Here is a 20,007-nt window from a genome sequence, read left to right as displayed (position 1 = left end):
AGAGGGAAGAAGACACAGACAGAAAGACAGAGACAGACAGCCAAAAAGAGGGCTTCAGGAGGAAAGGGAACAACTGCTGGACATAATGAATGGAAGATCCAAAAGTCACTCATTTTAGGGGATTATGGAAAAACACAGAAAAAGCCAAAGAGAGCCCACACATAACAACAAAAACAATCATTCACACTCACACAGAGACTCACTGGCAGGGACACACTGTCCTGAGATGGCCTTAACACTGACGACGTTCTCATTTGGTATGTGTCCTATTTCTAGCATACTAGCGCATTGCTTTTAAGCACCAAGGGTTCAGAAAGGGTTGAGGTAGCCACCCGGGAGTGGGTTCTTCCTGTTTAATTGAAAGATGATCCACTCATTAGGTGGAATAATATTAACCGGTGCCGTGTAATGAATCCTTCTGGTTCTCTGTCGGATACCAGAAGTGATTTGTCAGAGAGAGGCCTGTTGGAAGCCTGGAGCTAGAGTAGTAGGTATCCCTGATTATCTTACACCACAAACAGGGATGCAAACAGATTTAGTCAGGACGCTGGCATTGTGTGCTGCAGCTTTCCGTGATGGTATGTGGTCTTGGCCATGCAGTTACGTCATGTAGTCGTCAGGGAAAAGGCATTACCAAGTTGCCAAGGACAACCGTTTGAGATCGGATAAGTAATTAACTGACACAATTATGAGAGAAACATGATGTATCAAATATTAGGAATTCACATTTGTGGCAAGGTTAATTTTTACTATTTAGTATCCAGTGTGTGTGGTTGTCATAGTTTCGCTACTAGCCAAACAGGTCCTTCTATGGTGTACATCAGACAGTATACAGACAGTATCCCTGCCCAGCCTGGGCTCGGTGTGTCCAACAGAGCTATGGGAGATCACCATGTTTTATTCAGAAGTCCATGTGATGGACAGAGCCTGCAGCCCTCTGATATGCATATATTTATTTATTTATGGGAATTTTGGTCCTGCAGAGGTGGGTAAACAAGTGCACACACACGCACGCGCACGCACGCACGCACGCACACAGACAGACGCACACAAACACAGACACAGACACACACAGCAGTGGTGGGATTCAGACGGGGACCACTCACGTTTGTCTGGCCAAACAACACAGGCACTTATCATCATATGTGGAAACATGAGGACCTGCCTGGGCACTTGTCGCCATGACAAAGGCCCTTCTATCCATCAGCCATCAGTTTTGCTAACGGTCTGTTAGCAGTTACCACAGTGGATTCACAATTGACTTTTGTGGTTAGATCCAAAAGTTAGCGAAGCACAGCGAATCAAGGCCTTGTTCCGATACTTGGAAAATGCACGCTTCTTTCCACCCTTTCAGGTAAGTCCGTACCAAAAACCAAACACTGATTTGACACAAAGCAGTTATTGCAGCTTTTATCACTCCAGATTTGGTCTCACCAGATCAGGCTTCACAACCTGTCTGTGGCTGCCCCCTGCTGGTGGCCATCTGTCACCACAACACAGGACCAAAGACTTCTGCAGTAGCAAAATAGCATGACCGTACCATGCCCCAGACATAAAATGGTACCCACTTTGCTGACTCTGCCCAGGGTTCCGTTGCTGCGTAGCTCGTCATCAGAGAGGCGCCCGCTGCCGAAGCTGTCAATAGACTGAGAGTGGGATGAGATGGTCTGGCAGAGCTCCTGAGGACAGTGGAGAATAGTCACTCCATGACTTATACTGTGAGAATAACCAGTAGTCACTCCAAACACCAGGATCTACAGTAGCAGATAAAAGCGGAGACCGAACAATAATAATAGCAGACCTCAAAGGAGTAGTCTCTGTCCCTGCACATCTTCATCTCATTAAGCAGCTTGGAGAGCTCTCCTGTCACTGCGTCATCTGGACAGCGGGAGAGGCAGAGAGGGAGGGCGGGGCAGAACAGACGGGTAGGGCAGGGGTCGAAGAGCGAGAGAGGGGGAGATAAATGGGCGGTGAGCGGGAGATTCAGGGAGGGACAGGGGAGGATTGTGGATAGCCACGGACAGAGAAGCAGCAGAGACATGAAGGGGAAACATAGCCGGCGATTAGTCAATTATCCTAATGATAACATGTCAGGCTGTGAAAGAATAGAGCAGCAGGAGAAAGCCGAAGCCTCCTTCCATCCGTCTTCATCCCTGGTCTCAGTGAGTCGGGAGTAATTGGAATCGGATTCCACTCTCCATCAAAACTTCGGCCATTGTGGCTCGAGCACACACAAACACACACCCTCTTGGTATTTTCCTAAGTTTACGTGTTTGTTTTTCTGTGACGGGATAAGAAGCAGTTTCACTCCCACTCACAGATCTCAGGAGGTGCGGTTGAAAGGCCATAAAAACAACCCAAGCCATAATGTACACCCCTCCAGTTCATGGAACATATCCACAATACGAAAGGCCAGAGAGGAAGACAACAGTCAGAAATAAGATGCAGCCTGATATCCCCCCTCCCATCCCTGGAGTGTCCCGACTTTGTAATCACGGTGTGCATTCAGGCACACACGAGCTATGCTCCCTCCCTCCCCTCTATTAAAGATAATGAAGGTAGAGCCGACCGGTGGTGATGGAGAACCCGGAGGGGGCAGCAGGAGCAGACAGTGACACCAGAGCACCACCCGGGCGCCACCACTAAGGGCAGTGTTGGATAAGGGTAAAGTCGAACGAGGCCGCGCCAACAGAAACCGGTTTCGACCAACAGAGGCAGTGATGACTGGGTTTCGTCTGTTACACATCTTCAGTCTTTGTAGCCAATCGTCTGTCTCTTTTTCCCTTTCTTTTCGCTCTGCCATTGACACGGCGTTTGTGACTTACTTTTGAGCCTGAGGGAGGGGGAGGTGGACGGAGAAGGGACGGAGGTGCGTGGAGAGGGGACAGGGCACCGGCGAATAGGCTCCTCCATCAAACCACTCCTATTGTCCTTGGTCTCCTCCATCATGTACTCTGGGGAGACAAAGACAGGGGGGAGAGAGAGAGAGAGAGAGAGAGGGAAAGGGGGACACAATAAAAGGGAGAGAGAGAAAGGGGGAGGGAATGGGAGAGAGCGGGAGTGGTGAGGGTGTGATTGCAGGGTTGCAGACAAAAAAAAAACATTTAATTGTAGACAGAATGAACCACACAAACACACACGCACGCACACGCACGCACGCCCTTTGGAACGGGAGTGTAGAGCAGAAGCAAACTGTGAGCTCACTAACACTCAGGCAAACACGCACAGCAGGCTTTTCGAGTTGAATCAGGAGGCAGGAGTCTGGCTGGGTTTAATGTGTGTGTGTGTGTGTGTGTGTGTGTCTGAGGATCAGAATTCCTAATAAGTCTAGTAAACAACAGAAAGGAGTGAAGACATTGTGTTGGTCCTAACTGGTATACTACTTGAGGTAAAGTTTAGGGTTAGGGTTATGTTTAGATTAAGGATTAGGCTTTGGGGATTTAGGGTTGGGCATTAGGCAAAAGGATTTTCAATGGGAATACATTTTTTGTCCTCAAAAGGTACTCACAAAGATGGGAAGTATATGTATTTTATCATGTAATGACTGAATAACACGATTCAGTTAAATGTGTGTGATAAATTGTAGAGAGAAACGCCCCTCTCTTCTTCTTCTTCTTCTTCTTCTTCTTCCCATTTCTTGCTCTCTCTTTCTAACAGGAAATGGGAGTCAGCTGTTGCATTCAACCTACCCCAGCTGTGTCCAGACTCTAGACTCTCACCATCTCTGCTTTTCTCTCGTTCCCCCCCTCCCTCCCTCCCTCTCTCTCGCCCCCCCCCCTCTCTCGTCCCCCCCCCCCTCCCTCTCTCGTTCTACCCCCCCCTCTCTCGTTCTACCCCCCCCCTCTCGCCCTCTCTCTCATCTCTCTCTCTAATCCCCAAGCTAGCTCGTCATTAAAAAGGAGAATTGGTTCTCCACTGAGTTACCTAGTTAAATAACGGTGTAATGAATCTAGACAATTCCCCAGTCCCGCTCTCATTCTCTGGCTCTCCTTTCTCTGCCTTCAATTCCCTGTGTTCTGCTTCCACCCGTCTGGTCTCTCCATGTTTTCTGTGACCGCCTGCAGCTTTCTGCTGCCTTATCGCCGTCTGCTTTTCACTCCCTTCTCTTCCTGACCTCTCCATTTTCTCTAGCACCTTCATCACTCTCTCCTTCCTAAATCATCCTTAACTACCGCCTCTTTCCCTCCCTTTCCTCAGTCTTTCTGAATTGAAGAGTTTCTACTATGACCACTGATTATATTTTCCATCAGAAGCCTTTATAACCACTCTGTCCGGTCCACTACGTCTAAAAACCTCAATCCAATGTGAATAACCGTGATTAAACTGAAAGTGTGATTTATATGAGAACATGTGTGTTTCAAAGGCACCCTAAGGAGAACCAAGACATCCACATCGTCTCCAACCACAACACCCGAACAATCATCCAACAGAACATTCCAGACGATCTGCAGTGGTTTCAGCTTAGCTGTAGTTAACCACGCCACGCCATAAACGGAGTTAACTCTTCTACTGTTTACTAACAATAAAGGATTATCGACAAGAACCCTGTATTGTTCCGCGAGAACAGAAGACAATGGTAGAAGCAGCCCGGCTGGGATTGTGGGGAGAATATGAAGAGAAACACATGGAGGTCACATTGTTCATGTTCCCTATTGGAAAATAAACTTCCTGGAACGACTTGTATCAGTAGGCCTGCATCTGGAAACAACGGTGTGTATCTGTCCGCGGTGTACACTGTGTGGGTGTGTGTGTGTGTGTGTGTGTGTGTGTGTGTGTATGTGTGTACACCCGCACGTGTCTGTGTGTGGTACCGTGTATTAGAGCAGTGATTTGCTGGGACTTCTGTGCAGGGTGCTCTCTGAGGATCTCTAGAGCGGTTCTTCCCTGGCAGTCTTTGATGTTGGCATCAATACCTGGAACAGAAAAGGCCCCATATGACACCATCGCAAACAGTTCAGTAGAAATACACACCAACACAAACACACACACACACACCCTGAACAAGTAAATATATGTACACATTTAAAGGGAAAGGGACTTCTGTTTTGAACAACACAGATTGAGCCTTTGATACCTAAGAAAAGCTCAAGGCAAGTCTGGCAGGAAAGTATTCCAAACAGACTAAGAAAGAAAAGGTCCATACTGTATTTTTCTCTGACTCTTTACTGACAAAGGAAGCTTGTAGAGCCCCTCCCTCTATCTCTCCCTGTCACTATTGCACGCGCACACACACACACACACACACACACACACACACACACACACACACACACACACACACACACACACACACACACACACACACACACACACACACACACACACACACACACACACACACACACACACACACACACACACACACACACACACACACACACACACACACACACACACACACACACACACACACACACACACACACAGTGATGGACAGAGAAGGGGACTAGGAGTATGACAGGGATCAAAGGTTAAAGTGTCAAAGGTCAGACAGTGATGTGGTACAGGCCTGCTGTTCTCATCTAAACAAAACTCTGGACCAAAACAATACGGTTCCTCACAGGAAGTGCTACAGGAAACAGGAGGAATCAGGACGTCCTACAGGACGAATCAGGAAGTCAAAAAGGGGGAGGAATGAGAGAGCTCACCATCAACTACAGCACCTCTGTCTTATATTATCATTCAGTCATTTCAGAGTCTGTCTCTCCATCACTTCCTCCATCCCATTCTCCATCACTATTTGACCCTCCCTCCATCCCTCTTTCCATTCCCTCTTTTGGTCCCCCTCTCTTTCCCTCTTTCTGTCCCTCTCTCAATCAGTCTCTCTCTACACCACTCTTCTTTCCTGCCTCTGTCCCTCTCCCTCTCACAAATTCAAGCCTCAGCTCCAGTGGGATTTGCTTTGATCCTGTTACCACTCGCACTCTGACCCTGTTGGCTATGAAATCATCACCACGAGACAACGAGACACTGACTGACAGCAGATTTACTAAGCATGATTTATACTGCTTCTAAAAATAATGTGTATTATATCCTAGCTCTGGGGTGAAGGACAGATCTAGGAACCGCTTCACCTTCCCCTAATCCTTAACCATTAGTGAGAGAAAAGCCAAAAATGATCAAAGATAAGCATCTAACGTCGACATCCCTCTGCCTGCTCCCATGTCTCCAGTTGACCTCCATTTTGTTTCATGCCCTAATATGTCACACCTGATTCAACTAAATCTCAGATGCCTTAAACCAGGGGTTCTCAAACCTCTACACTCCAAACCGGCACCCATTTCATGTTTTTGTACATCCGAAGCCAGCACACCTGATTTAATTTGCAACGTAATTATCCCTCTGCTGAATAGGTGAATCAGAGGACAGGTCCCTGAGGACAGGTTTGAGAACCGCTGTCTTGAACAACTAATGACGCAGAATAGCATTGATACAGCTGGGGACATGGCCAGAACAGCTGGGGACATGGCCAGAACAGCTGGGCAGAGACACGCCATAAGACAGATGAGCAGTAGTGTTGGGGTCAGGACAGGGAAAGGTTTGTACACAGGAGCACAGGAACTACAGGAGGACCACGTGATCCCCCTCGCGACACCCACCTGAGTCTAGTAGCAGCCGAACCACATCCATCTTCCCATAGAGAGCTGCCTCGTGGAGGGCACTGCCATTCTCTGTCTGAGATAGAGAGAGCGAGAGGTGAGAGAGAAAGGAAGAAAGAGAGAGAGAAAGATAGAGAGAGAGGGGGAGAAAGATAGAGAGAGAGGGGGAGAAGTTAGGCAGAGGATTAATAGAGGGAAAGAAGGGAAGAGAGAGAGAGGAGAGGAAGATAAGATAAAGGGAGAGAGACAGGACACACTGGACAGGAGGCTGAGTACAACTGCCCCTGCCAACCTTAACCTTCATGTATTTACAGTCAAACCACAGGCACATTGGCCTGATAATGGCCAAATAACAATGTCCCTCAAAAGAAAAAAAGAAAAAAAAGAAAACTCAGTAAGCTGTATAACATCAAAATGGGCTCAAAACAGTGCAGACAAATTCAGAAAATAAATCCAAACTCAAATAAATGTAATCACTATTGGAAACTGTTGGAGGAATCATACCCTCACAGAGGTAAATATTGCATTAGAAAAGATGAATTACATACAGCTCCTTGGAAAAATTACGAGAACACTGCACCTTTTTCTTTCCTTTCCAAAAAAGTTGAAAAGGAAGGATTTGAGCAAGGAACAGAAGGGTTAAAATTAAGGGACCACTGCAAATTTAACGCTTCTGTTCCTCACTCAAAATTTCCCTTTTCAACTTTTTTGGAAAGGAAAGAAAAAGGTGCAGTGGTCTCTTAATTATTTTTCCGGAGCTGTATTTTGTAGAACAGCAACAAAAGCACAATTTAAATCACAAGAAATTTGCTAATTAAAGTTTAAACAAATTACTGGTCTTCCTAGGATTGTAAAATCCTTAAAACAGAATTAAGGAAACTATCCAACCAAACCAAAGAGTTTCCAACAAAGTTTTATGGGTTGAGTCACATAAAAATAAGAAAACTGTGAGAACCAAAAGGTGAACCTACACAAAAACATATTTGCTTAAATCAAGGGGTCTACTGTATGAACACTAATTATTTCATTGTAACCCATTTTGCAAAATTACAATAATTCGTTAAGTTTTAAATGTCCTTGAGGCTTTCCAGTCATTTCAACACAAGCATCCTACTATTTTAACATTGCATTATTCTCATGACTTACTAGCAACTGTTAATAATGGATGTGTTTTTATATTATTATCATTGCCTGTCAGCCATTGGTCTGAATATTGCTATTTGATGTAGACTTTGAACATGTAAGTAGCGTAACATCCCATGTCAGTAAAGAAAGAGAAAAGGAGAGAGAAGTATAGATAGAGAGAACATGAGACAACAGAAAGAGAAACGAAATCGAGTCAGAAAACATTTCCATACAGTGGCACTCGGCCAGATTGATTTCAATCAATTGCACAAGAAAGCTCTTTGTACACATAGCTCTATGTGGAAACGTCCCATTACAGATAAACACCAGTTTCCTCCCTCTCCACATGTCCTGAGTGCTACTGCACATTAGCCTATGAACAATAGCTCGGCCTATCTGTGGCATGATGCAACGCACGGAAACCCGGGCGATGGGACGTCCACATGGCTGTGCCATTTTGGATTTTCATAGTCATCAAAGATTTAGTGTGCATTCACCAGGATAACGTGTCAAAAATTAACAGAGAGAACCACACACTTCACAATCCACAAAATGCCCACCACAATACAAACGCAACAATACACAAACACACTTCTTTTGCTGCTTATTCGCACATTTTCTCTATGGGCCTGGTAGATCTAGTTCTACAGAAGGCTATGTGGTGTGCATCTGGTCACTCTGGGTTGGGGACTCACATTCTTTATGTACCAGTGGGTGTGTCTTCTGGGTACTGTTGCTAGACATTATTCTGAACCACTTGGGCTACTTTGGTCTTGCAGCACAGGCCAGAGCACATGACCGAAGGCAAACTACCTGCACTCCCACTAATCACTCAATGAGCAGTCCTCTTTCCGTGTCAGCGGTCACTGTTCATTTCCTCACTCTGGAGAAAATAGTTCACTCCATATTTGCTTAATATATGGAATAAATATATTTTTATTACAAACACTGCTACTTCTAATAATTATGTAAGCTACTATTTGCTTTTGAAGTAAGAAGCATTGAACATGTCAACTGCGCGTCACAGGCTATGCCCACGAATAGGAAGGTGATGAAAGAAACTGTTGAAACTGCTTTGCGCTCTTAACCAAATCCATCCAGCTCCACTTTGCTTCGCTGGCGAAGTCCTGTTTAAAATGGAGTAACTACTGACATTACTTTCTTTAGATAGCAAAGTAGTTTGTTGCTCTTTAACTGAAGAATTTGTTTTTGTCTTGCCCCTGGATTAATTATATTATTATATTGCCACGTAGGCATATCATGCTGCTTTGAAAGTAAAATGTGTTTGGGCCGAACAACCAAAAATCCCTGAAGACAATTTTCTTTTGCCTCCAAAGTTTCAAAGTGGCAAGGCAGTACGCAAAACTTGCAAAAGCTGAATCACAATAAGAAATATGTATTGTTATAGATTTTTTTATTACCCAGTCCTAATGCACGCACACAAAAAAACTGGTGTGTACAAGAATTCCAGATTATATTTTATATATATATGAAAAAATATATCATATTTTCTGTGGTTTTAAATACTATTAGTGTTTATTTTTGTTCCTTTTCATTTTCTTATATATGCGTACATTACAGTGGTACTTGTAAAGCAATACTGTTGGTAAAGCATAATGGTTCAACAACTGAAAAGATACATTAGCTACATAGCTTAGCGTACTGCAAAAACAGGTTAAATGTAAAGATAAATCACATTTTCTTATACATTTGGTCTCATTTTACTTTTAAATGACAATCACCAAGGCATTTTCCTGGCAGTTAAATGTCCTTATATTGAATAACCAAAACCTACAGCTGCTCCTCCTGCATTCCCACACACCCAATTCAATTATCTGAAGCCAAAGCCTACCAATGAAGTCTACCATTGAAGCCAAACCTACCAATAAAGCCAACCAATGAAGCCTATCAATGAAGCCTTCCAATAAAGAGCATCTGGCAATCCAATACAACCAAACGAAGAGCAGGTCAAAAACAGGAACGTAAAGCTTCAAATCGAGAAGAGGCAAAAAGCACCACAATCCGCAGAGGATGGAACTTCAGGCAACTAGAAGAAGATTTTGGAGTGAACACTGACACATTGATGGAAGGGAAGGCAAACAACTGGACCCTCCCCAACACCTCCTCAAACCACTTCCTGTCCCATTTCCCATGGCGTGTAGGTGGAAATGAGGAAAGCAATTCATGCTAGCTGCTTTTCCAGGAATTGAGGTGGTCGACAACAGATTTACTTTATGTTTGTTTTTGGGCACTAAAAGACTGTGGGGAGATTTTGGTTTGGCGTTGGTACTTTTGCTTTGTTCGTAATATAAGCATGTGTAATATTTCTTAGATTTGAGAGCTTGAAGACTTGCAAATGTGTGTTTTTGTGAGTTTGCTCAATGGTGGTTATGAATAGGTATAACAAGGTAAAGGTCAGGGGTTAATGGTTGAGGATATGGTTAGGGATTAAGGCTGAAGGTTAAGGTTAGGTTAGTATATCGTGGTCAAGGAAAGTTGGGGTTACGTGTTAAGGTTCAGTATTCATTATTATCACTGATTAAGATAAGGGATAAGGTTTGGGAAATGCTTAAAAAAGATGTGTCTCTCTGTGGATATGAACTGACAACCTTCGGAGTCAAAGTCAGAGCTTGCATATATATTGGTTCTCTACCTACACAGCAGCAGGCCTCTTCATAGGGAATCCCCTTACCATGAGAGACAGAGGGGGAAAGAGAAAGAGATATCCTTATACATTATTCATTCACACTATGGGCTTGAATGTAATTTATTTTCCTACTCACGGACACAAACGTTCATCACCATACACCGTAACCCCACCATCAAGCCATCTGTGCGTTCCAGCCTCCATAAGGACTGATACGGCACCACAATGTACTATGGAGATATACTATAAATAGGCAGAAAGAAATCGAGAGAGTGAACGAGAAAGAGGAATAGATAGACCGTGTACACTGCCCACAAAATGAGGTGGAACCAGAGATGCAAACTCGTGCCAAATGTATGACAACATCAGAGGCGCATATTTTCCTCAGATTATACAGGCCCACAAAGAAGTTCAAATCAAATCAAACATCGACAAACTCCATTATGTTAGGTGAAATGCCGCAATGTGCAATCATATAGCAGCAACATTTGTGACCCGTAGCCGTGAGAAAAGGGAAACCAGTGGAAACAATAATCATTGTGAACCTCAAGATTATTTGTTTTCCCTTTTTATGCTTACTCAAACCTATTAGCGCTTTTTCACTACACTGTAGAACTCTTAATATAGCCCTCAAAACACCTGTTTTGTTTTAAACTTTTGTTTTCACTGTCATTAGTTCTACCACTTCATTTGGCAATGCAAACCAATGTTTACCATGCCAATAAAGCCCTTTAAGTTTAAATGCAATGGAGAGACCGAGGTAGAGTGGAGTGCAGTGTGAGGGCACACGCACAGAGACCAAGCATGTGTGTGTAATAAGATGAAAATTGGGAGCTCCTGTTTGAGGATTATAAGGACACAGAAATGGGGAGAGAGGGAGCGATAGAGTGTAGATAGTGTGATGGGCAGTAGAGGGGAAATCAATGACACATCTCCACCAGACATTCCGCCTGAGGCAAAACTGGAAGGGGGGGTGGGGGGGGGGGGGGGGAGATACCCACACACAACGTTGCTGTGATTCCGCACTCAAGAGTTAAGTAGAAAGAGAAGGAGAACTCTCCATCTCGGCTGTAGTCGTCTCCATTAAAAACACAGGAGACGCAGGCTTTAACAATTCATCGCAGAAAGAAACGAGGGAGTGGTTCCTGTCTTGAACTAAAGATGCGTCAAGTCAGATTTGCGAAAGACAATGGAAATGAACATGTGTTTGAGTTTCGCTTTTGCTGTCCAGTGGTGTCCCCCCCCCCCCCCACGTTCCTCCATGTCACCCTGAAGCTACAAGCCAGTGACCCACCAAACACAATTACCCAAGTAGTCACTCTTACCGTGGAGTTGACGTCCATGCCAGCGTCAAGCAAGGTGAGCACGGCCGAATAATGCCCGTTGCGGGCAGCCAGGTGCAGGGGTGTGTGGCGCTGTGGCCGGTGGCAGCTCATCAGGTTTGGATGTGCGCTCACCAGCATGCGAACCACCTGGAGAGAAGAGGAGGGGACATGAGAGACCTGAAACCGTGGTGCTATTTGCCACAGCGGCGTTGTACTGAAGGTCGGGAGCACCGTCCGCGTTGCAATTCGCTGTGATTCCGCAGAGGCACAGATCCTGGTGGTCAGGTTGTCCGGGGCGCCGTTGAAGCAGCAGCCCGGGTGCAAATGGCCCGGAAGGAAACTCTGGAAGGAAGAAACCTACAGAGGAACCCCACTCGAAGGGGCGGTTCATCCTCACCTGTAGTCTTCCATAAAGCGCAGCCAGGTCCAGGGGCGTCTCGTTCCGGCTGTTCCTCATGGTGGGGTCGGTCAGTTCCTGCAGTAGCACTGACACCACCTCAGAATGGCCGTACTGGGCGGCACAGTGCAGCGCTGTCTCCCTCTCATGGTTCTGCGTCACACAGGGGAAATGACCGGGTAAACTAACCACGCTTCAAATGGTTAAATCAACCATATGGACCCCTCGGACTGTTTGCCCTTGTCCTGGCTGCTTCCATAGTTTCGTCAAACACCAAAGCAGCGCAGAGTTTGCCAGAGGACTCTGGGTTCTCCAGGGCTACAGCTCTCCAGTTCAACGGCCAACAACTGTCCATAATAGCCTTCTATCCCCCCCTGCTGTCTCTCCAGAGTCAGTACCACACAACGCCCTTGGCAGGTCACATGATCAGGAAAACCTCAGGCAACATGCTAATACTTTCATAACATGGTAAAACATGTGAATGGTAATTTCGTAACATGGTAAAACATGTGAATGGTAATTTCGTAACCTGGTAAAATATATGAATGGTAATTTCGTAATCGGGTAAAAATGTGGCCCATCCAGTGTATCAAAAGACATGGTAACAGTTGGAATATAGAGGATGTTCAACTTACCTGCATCACTGGTAACCCAGGTAACAGCAGAATACAGTGTAACAGGGCCACACAGGGAAACCGGGCCACACAGGGAAACCGGGCCACACAGGGAAACAGGGCCACACAGGGAAACAGGGCCACACAGGGAAACAGGGCCACACAGGGTAACAGGGCCACACAGGGTAACAGGGCCACACAGGGTAACAGGGCCACACAGGGTAACAGGGCCACACAGGGTAACAGGGCCACACAGGGTAACAGGGCCACACAGGGTAACAGGGCCACACAGGGTAACAAACATAAAATAATATTACACACAGTATCTCACACACACACATTTTCACGGCTGCTCCCCTCTTGCCTGTTGGCTCTGAAAACTTGAAATATTTTCTTCATACACACACAAACCCACACATGTGCTTTCCCATTTCCCTCAGTATTCCCTTCATCCTCATCTTCCATCCCATCTCTTCCTTACTGCTCTGCAATACAGTGGAGGGAGAGTGAGAGACAGTGAGAGAAAACGAAAGATGGGGAGATAGAGGAAGACTTAATGGAGAAAGAGGCAGGGAGATGGAAAGGGGGAGAGTCTGTGGGAGATAGAGAGATAGCATCCAATAGAGGTCCTACATGCTGAATTCTGCAGAACTATTTTGAATATACAGAAGAACACCCACCAATGCATGCAGGGCAGAATTAGGCCGCTATCCTTTAATAATAAACATCAAGAAAAGAACACTAAAATTTTGGATGCATCTTAAATCAAGTCCCCAAGATACACTGCAATTTGAAGCACTGCAAACCCAAGAACTGAACCCCAAAAAGAGTCCTTTCAGTCAGCTGGTCATGAGACTTACTAACCAACACCTAACATCGTTCCATCTCAGATCAGCACTGCTTCACAATCACAAATCAGAGTGAACCAAATTGTTAAACAAACCAAAAAGGCCTATCTGGAACATTGGAACAATCAAACCAAAACACAAAACAGACTAAGCTGGTATCAGGCCCTAAACAGAGACTATGAATTGGCTAAATATCTTTTTACTGTCAAAGATATAAAGCAGAGACAGATCAAGGTAAAGTGGAGACAGAGATGCACTTTCTACTACACTGCCAACATTACACAAAAACCAGACAGCATTTCTACACTGCCAACATTACACAAAAACCAGACAGCATTTCTACACTGCCAACATTACACAAAAACCAGACAGCATTTCTTTAATAAATTTGAAACACTAGTGCCATCATTCACCGTGCTGTCCAATGAGGGACACACAGCCCCCCTAGCTGGACGCTTCCTCAGAGAGTGCCACAAAATAAGGGATAACCTGTGACCTGCCGTGAACTATTACATTTTATTCATTATTTACGAATTCTCACTTCATTGTTACTGTTCAGCTCAACATTTTAGCTGTTGCTAGGTCTTTCTTTATGATGGTGGTCATCTCTGCTCTTAGTGTTTATATGACTGTTATTTGTACCTATTGTTCACTCTGAGCATTTTGTTATTGCTGAATATTTCTGACAATGCTGGTTATTGTTGATGTGACCTTAAATGGTGCTGCTACCGTGTAGACTCCTTCCTACTGTACTTCTAACTTTGGCAATACGGTTGTAATAACTGTCATAATAAAGTTGAATTTGAGAGTGAGAGAGTGAGAGAGAGAGAGATGAATGAAGAAGAATAGACACACACATACACATATGATGCTAAAGTATGCTCCAACACTGCACCTCACGTTCCAATTAAATCACTCAAGTCACCTTTCTATCCCCTTCCACCCCCAGCTGTAGAGGAACCTTCCAGAACAGAACTGTGTGTATTTTAGATGCAGGAAGGAAATGGAGGACAGAGACAGGGAATCCTCACCATGTTTTTATGAGAGGAAGCCAATATATTTCCATTAAGTAGCTCTGACAGCTTACTAATATCAACCAGCATTACCACTGAATGAGCGCTAAGCAAAAGCAACCTGCTAATACACCAGTACTGATATCTGCAGCTTATTGATATTCTGTTTCAACTAGCAATGGATCTTAGGATGAATGGATGTACTACACCAGGCTTTTTATAGCACTTGTAGGTACAGTCAATGATCATAAACAATTGTGCTCGTTTGTTTTCACCACAGGTGTATGTCACATGGGCGTATACACCCACACACACTTACACAGTCACACAGAGAATACTCTCCATCACAAGCTTCTCCACACACACACACACACACACACACAATACCGATGCTCTTCTACTCAAACTACAAATGACTAAATACACGGCATAGATTTTTGCTATAAATAAATGGGTAAATTATCACAGCAAGACAGAAAGATAATAGTGTATTGGGAAAGATGGTTGAATCTCTGGAACTTGCAAGGATGGAGTTAAAATGAGAGAATGGAAGATAAAAAGTGTATATTGTGATGTGTGTGTGTTTGTGTGTGTGTGTGTGTGGGGTGGTGGGGGGGGGGGTCTATCAATTGTTCCTGGTCCCACAACAAAAAAGGAAAAATAGGTCCCCACAAGGTGTTTCTGGCCACTATGTCATCCTGTCTCTGAGCCAGACAGTTAACCCTAATTGCTCCTCCTCCCACAGTAACCTTCCCCCAGGTTGTTGCTGTAAATAAGAACTGCTTCTTAATCAAATTGGCTGGTTAAATAACAGTGAAATTGTTAATTAAATTTACAGTAACAGGGCCCACTGGGGAAATGCGATTTTCCGGCTCAGAAGTTGCATTTAGGAAAGAACTTACACTTGGGCATAATGTTAGAATTGTGGTTCATTTTGGGTTTAGGTACTATTGGGTTAGGCGTAAAGGCTTGGAGTTGAGAATGGGATTTAGGGTAATATACAGTATGTACCCTACTATTCAAAAGTTTGGACACTCCTAGTCATTCAAGAGTATTTCTTTAGTTTTACTATTTTGTACATCAAAAGAATGAAATAACACAATTAGAATCATTTTGCAACCAAAAAGGTGATCAAAATACATTTCATATTGAAAATTAATCAAAACAGTCATAGTCTGCCTTGAAAACCACTTTACACACTTGGCATTTTCTCAAACAACTTCATAAGGTAGTCAACCAGGAACGCATTTCAATTAACATGTGTGCCTTGTTAAAAGTTCATTTGTGGAATTTATTTCCTTAAAGCATTTGAGCAAATCATGGGTATTGTGATAAGATTGGGTATATATGCACAGGACCATCATTATGTCAGTAGTATTATTATGGCAAGAAAAGCTCAAATAAGCAAAGAGAATCAACAGCCCATCAAGACACAAAGGTCAATCAATCCAGAACATTTCAAGAACTTTGAAAGTTTCTTAAAATGTAGTAAAAAAAGAAACCAAAAAAAAACTAAGCGCTATAATGAAACTGGCTCTTATGAGGACCGCCACAGGAAAGGAAGACCCAGAGTTACCGCCACTGCAGAGAATAAGTTCAGTAGAGTTACCAGCCTCAGAAATAGGCAATTAATTGCATTTAATTGCAGCCAAAGTAAGTGCTTCACAGAGTTCAAGTAGCAGAGACATCTCAACATCAACTGTTCAGAGGAGACTGTGTGAATCAGGTCTTTATGGTGAAATTGCTGCAAATAAACCACTAATGAAGAACACCAAGAGGCTTCCCTTAGCTAAGAAACATGAGAAATGGACATTAGACCCCTGTAAATCTGTCCTTTGGTCTTATTAGTCCAAATTTGAGATTTTTGGTTCCAACCGTTGTGTCTTTGTGAGATGCAGAGTGGGTGAACGTATGATCTCCGCACGTGGTTCCAACTTTGAAGCAAGGAGGAGGAGTTGTGATGGTGTGGGGGTACTTTGCTGGTGACACTATCTGTGATTCAATTAGAATTCAAGGTACACTCAAACAGCATGGCTACCACATAATTCTGCAGTCTCCATCCCATCTGGTTTGCGTTTGGGAGACTATCATTTGTTTTCAATAGTACAATGACCCAAAACACCTCTAGATTTTGAAAGGGCAATGAGGGATTGAGTGCTGCATCAGATGACCTGGCCTCCACAATCACCGAAACTCAATCTAATTGAGATGTTTTGGGATGAGTTGGACCCCAGAGTGAAGGAAAAGCAGCCAACAAGTGCTCAACATATGTGGGAACTCCTTCAAGACTGTTGGTAAAGCATTCCAGGTGACTAACTCAAGAAGCTGGTTGAGAAAATGCAGGGAGTGTGTGCAAAACTTTAAGGCAAAGGGAGTCCCTTTGAAAAATATAAAATATAAATCTATTTTGATTAGTGTTTTGAACCCTACTACATGATTGCGTATGTGTTATTTCATAGTTTTGATGTCTTTATTATTATTCTACAATGTGGAAAATAGTAAAATTATAGAAATACCCTTGAATGAGTAGGTACCCAAACTTTTTACTGGTACTGTATATACAAAAATGATTTACAGCGTTTAACTTGTAGTTTCAGATGAAACCAGATTGCAGTGTTTGTGAACAGCCACTTTGTAACCATTGACCTGTGTGGCTAGGTAAACAAATGAGATAAGGTGCTAAAGTGGAGTGGGTGTATAAGAGAGGAAAAATATAAAGGACTTGAAAGCTGTGATAAAATGGAGGGGGGAAGTAGCCTGACGGATCACTCTGAATTCTTCAGCTACTCTGTCGTTCGCTACATACCCCAGTCTGAGCTGAAAGGAGAGGGGTTTGGATAGGGAGACAAAGACTGACAACACACGGGTTAAAGGTAGAATCCGAAACATCACATTGCAACATTACATTTCAGATAATGACAAAAGAGGGATACATAAAACCAAATAAAAACAGAGGAGTAGTTAAGCCATGTGCTATTTAACACTTAGTTGTAGCGGAAACTGTCCGGAAGAGTCCACCTAGAAGAACATGAAACATTTCAAAAGCCAGCATGGACAGATGATGGACTGATGCTGAGAGAAATAAGATACTGTAAGAGGCAAGGCTGTGGGGGTGGGAGAGGAACCAGGGGGAACAAAGAGAAGTGAGAAGATGGAGAGTGTAGCTCTCTGGTGGCTCACACTTCAAAGCCAATTGACCCATCTCTCACACTTTCTGGCGTAAGTACTGGGAGAAGACTGATCTTACACACACACACACACACACACACACACACACACACACACACACACACACACACACACACACACACACACACACACACACACACACACACACACACACACACACACACACACACACACACACACACACACACACACACACACACACACACACACACACACACACACACACACACACACACACACACACACACACACACACACACACACACACACACACACACACAGAGTAAAAAGTGATATCCAGTCTTCTAACAAAGACACCAACAAGCAAGGATGAACTCTCTGTAGACCATTATGCATACAACAGAATTCCAACAGCCAATATCTAGCATTACCGTTGCTCTTGAACAGAAAGAGATCAGGAGTCTCGCAAACATCCACACACACATGCACGCACACACACATGCACGCACACATGCACAGATGTGCCCACGTATGTTGTAACACAGTGGGAACTTTTACACATTCCCTGTATTCCGAAGGGAAATCTGCCAGGAAGCATATGGCTCCATTTAGAGACAGGCATGAACACCATCAACACACACACACACACACACCACATGCAGGGATCTCAGCTCCCATTCATGACCTCGAACCAATGTCATGGCTCACAGGGAGAGCAGTGTTGCACCTGGTGAAAGTCTGACCATTCAAACACTGCTGTTAAAAAAAAAGTGAATCAGGAGGGAAGGGAGAGAGTGGGAATAGTGATACCTTTCCTTCACCCTGCTGCCGGAAAAGAAAACATTCCTTTCTGCAGTTTAGAAGGAACTAGTTGTCTTGAGGGCCTGGCAACTCAGTCTTGAGGGCCTGGCAACTCAGTCTTGAGGGCCTGGCAACTCAGTCTTGAGGGCCTGGCAACTCAGTCTTGAGGGCCTGGAAACTCAGTCTTGAGGGCCTGGCAACTCAGTCTTGAGGGCCTGGCAACTCAGTCTTGAGGGCCTGGCAACTCAGTCTTGAGGGCCTGGCAACTCAGTCTTGAGGGCCTGGCAACTCAGTCTTGAGGGCCTGGCAACTCAGTCTTGAGGGCCTGGCAACTCAGTCTTGAGGGCCTGGCAACTCAGTCTTGAGTCTAGTGTTTCTCAATCCTGGGCACAGGGACCACCACTGGTCCATGAAGGAATGTCTTCTGGTCCGGGTCATGCCCATTCCGACATACAGCACTTTATCTGAATCCAGTTTCACACTTGATACCATTACCAAGGCCACATGGACACTGTGTCTTACATTTAAGGAAGCAGTCAACACCACACAAAGGAGCTGCCCAGGAGAAAGCCAGCAGAACAGCTGTTTGCCTTTAGTTTATTTTTATCTGCCAAAGAAGAAAAGTAACAAACAAATTGCAGTGTCTATTCTGCTTCAGTTTACATCAACAATATTTGGAATGACACACTCATACAGGTGGGTTTTTGTGTGTTCGTCTGAAAACATTGGCCCAGTAGTAAATTATAGGCTATGCATGCAACCAACCAATCACACCCAGTAACACCCCTTCAGCCCCTCTCTAATAGGCCCCATTGGGATGATACATTCAGATGTTGTGTTTTCATAGCAGCATTCATCATCATAATTTTTCATGGTAAATTGCAAGCCCAGTCAGTATTATGCCACAATAATTGGACTGTTTTATGTGGAAATAGTGTGGTGAATGGGCAAATATGCCCCCCCCCCCTGTATTAAATGCCGGGAACTGTTGATTTGGCTAAACAAAATCTGCAATTGCAGGATCATGGAGCGACTGACTGATAGAAGTGACAGGCCTCTTAGGCTGTTTTCTTCTTCAGGTCAGTCAGGGTTGTGAACATGGTGCCCTGCAGGTTAGAGTTTTTTTTTAAAGAGAAATCTCTTTTGCATGCTCTTACTCTCACTCCCCTCTCTCGCCTCAACCAATCTCTATCCCCAGCTTCCCTCTCTCCCTCCTCACCTCTCCATTCTCCAGCTTGTTCTTTATTGCTGTTGCACCCATCCTCCTCCCCCTCCCTCTTTTTTTCCCCCTGCATCCTAAAAACCAAACAGCTGTGAAATTTTACTGCAGGCTCCTACCGATTCCTCAATAAACGTGTAGTAAACAGAGACACGGCCATCCGTTCCCCCGGCCAACTCTCTGACACCAGTGATGGTGTGTGTGGCCCCTGTCCTATCAGTCTGGTGTAGAGAATGTCCCGGCGCCGGCAGCCTGGATGATAAGTGTGC

General features: G+C 44.4%; 1 protein-coding gene across 5 annotated transcripts in view; it reads right to left on the bottom strand.

Annotated features, from left to right (window-relative positions):
* The window catches only part of anks1b (ankyrin repeat and sterile alpha motif domain containing 1B), a 152,086-nt gene that overhangs the window by 89,727 nt on the left and 42,352 nt on the right, over window positions 1-20,007 (bottom strand). For 4 of the 5 annotated variants that reach the window (XM_029117186.2, XM_029117188.2, XM_029117189.2 and 1 more), the window contains exons 4-10: window positions 12,094-12,246; window positions 11,697-11,843; window positions 6,600-6,675; window positions 4,812-4,913; window positions 2,826-2,954; window positions 1,802-1,878; window positions 1,569-1,679 (exon numbers count right to left, since the gene is read on the bottom strand). In XM_029117186.2, coding sequence (XP_028973019.2) covers window positions 1,569-1,679; window positions 1,802-1,878; window positions 2,826-2,954; window positions 4,812-4,913; window positions 6,600-6,675; window positions 11,697-11,843; window positions 12,094-12,246 — 795 coding nt within the window. Of the gene's footprint in view, window positions 1-1,568; window positions 1,680-1,801; window positions 1,879-2,825; window positions 2,955-4,811; window positions 4,914-6,599; window positions 6,676-9,607; window positions 9,727-11,696; window positions 11,844-12,093; window positions 12,247-20,007 lie in introns of those variants that run through there. The other variant, XM_029117190.2, reaches the window with a different exon arrangement.

This window comes from Esox lucius, chromosome 23 (genome assembly GCF_011004845.1).
Source record: "Esox lucius isolate fEsoLuc1 chromosome 23, fEsoLuc1.pri, whole genome shotgun sequence".
Taxonomy (NCBI): Eukaryota; Metazoa; Chordata; class Actinopteri; order Esociformes; family Esocidae; genus Esox; species Esox lucius.
Note: the sequence above shows the minus strand (reverse complement) of the source record. Positions and strands in the feature narration are given on the sequence as shown.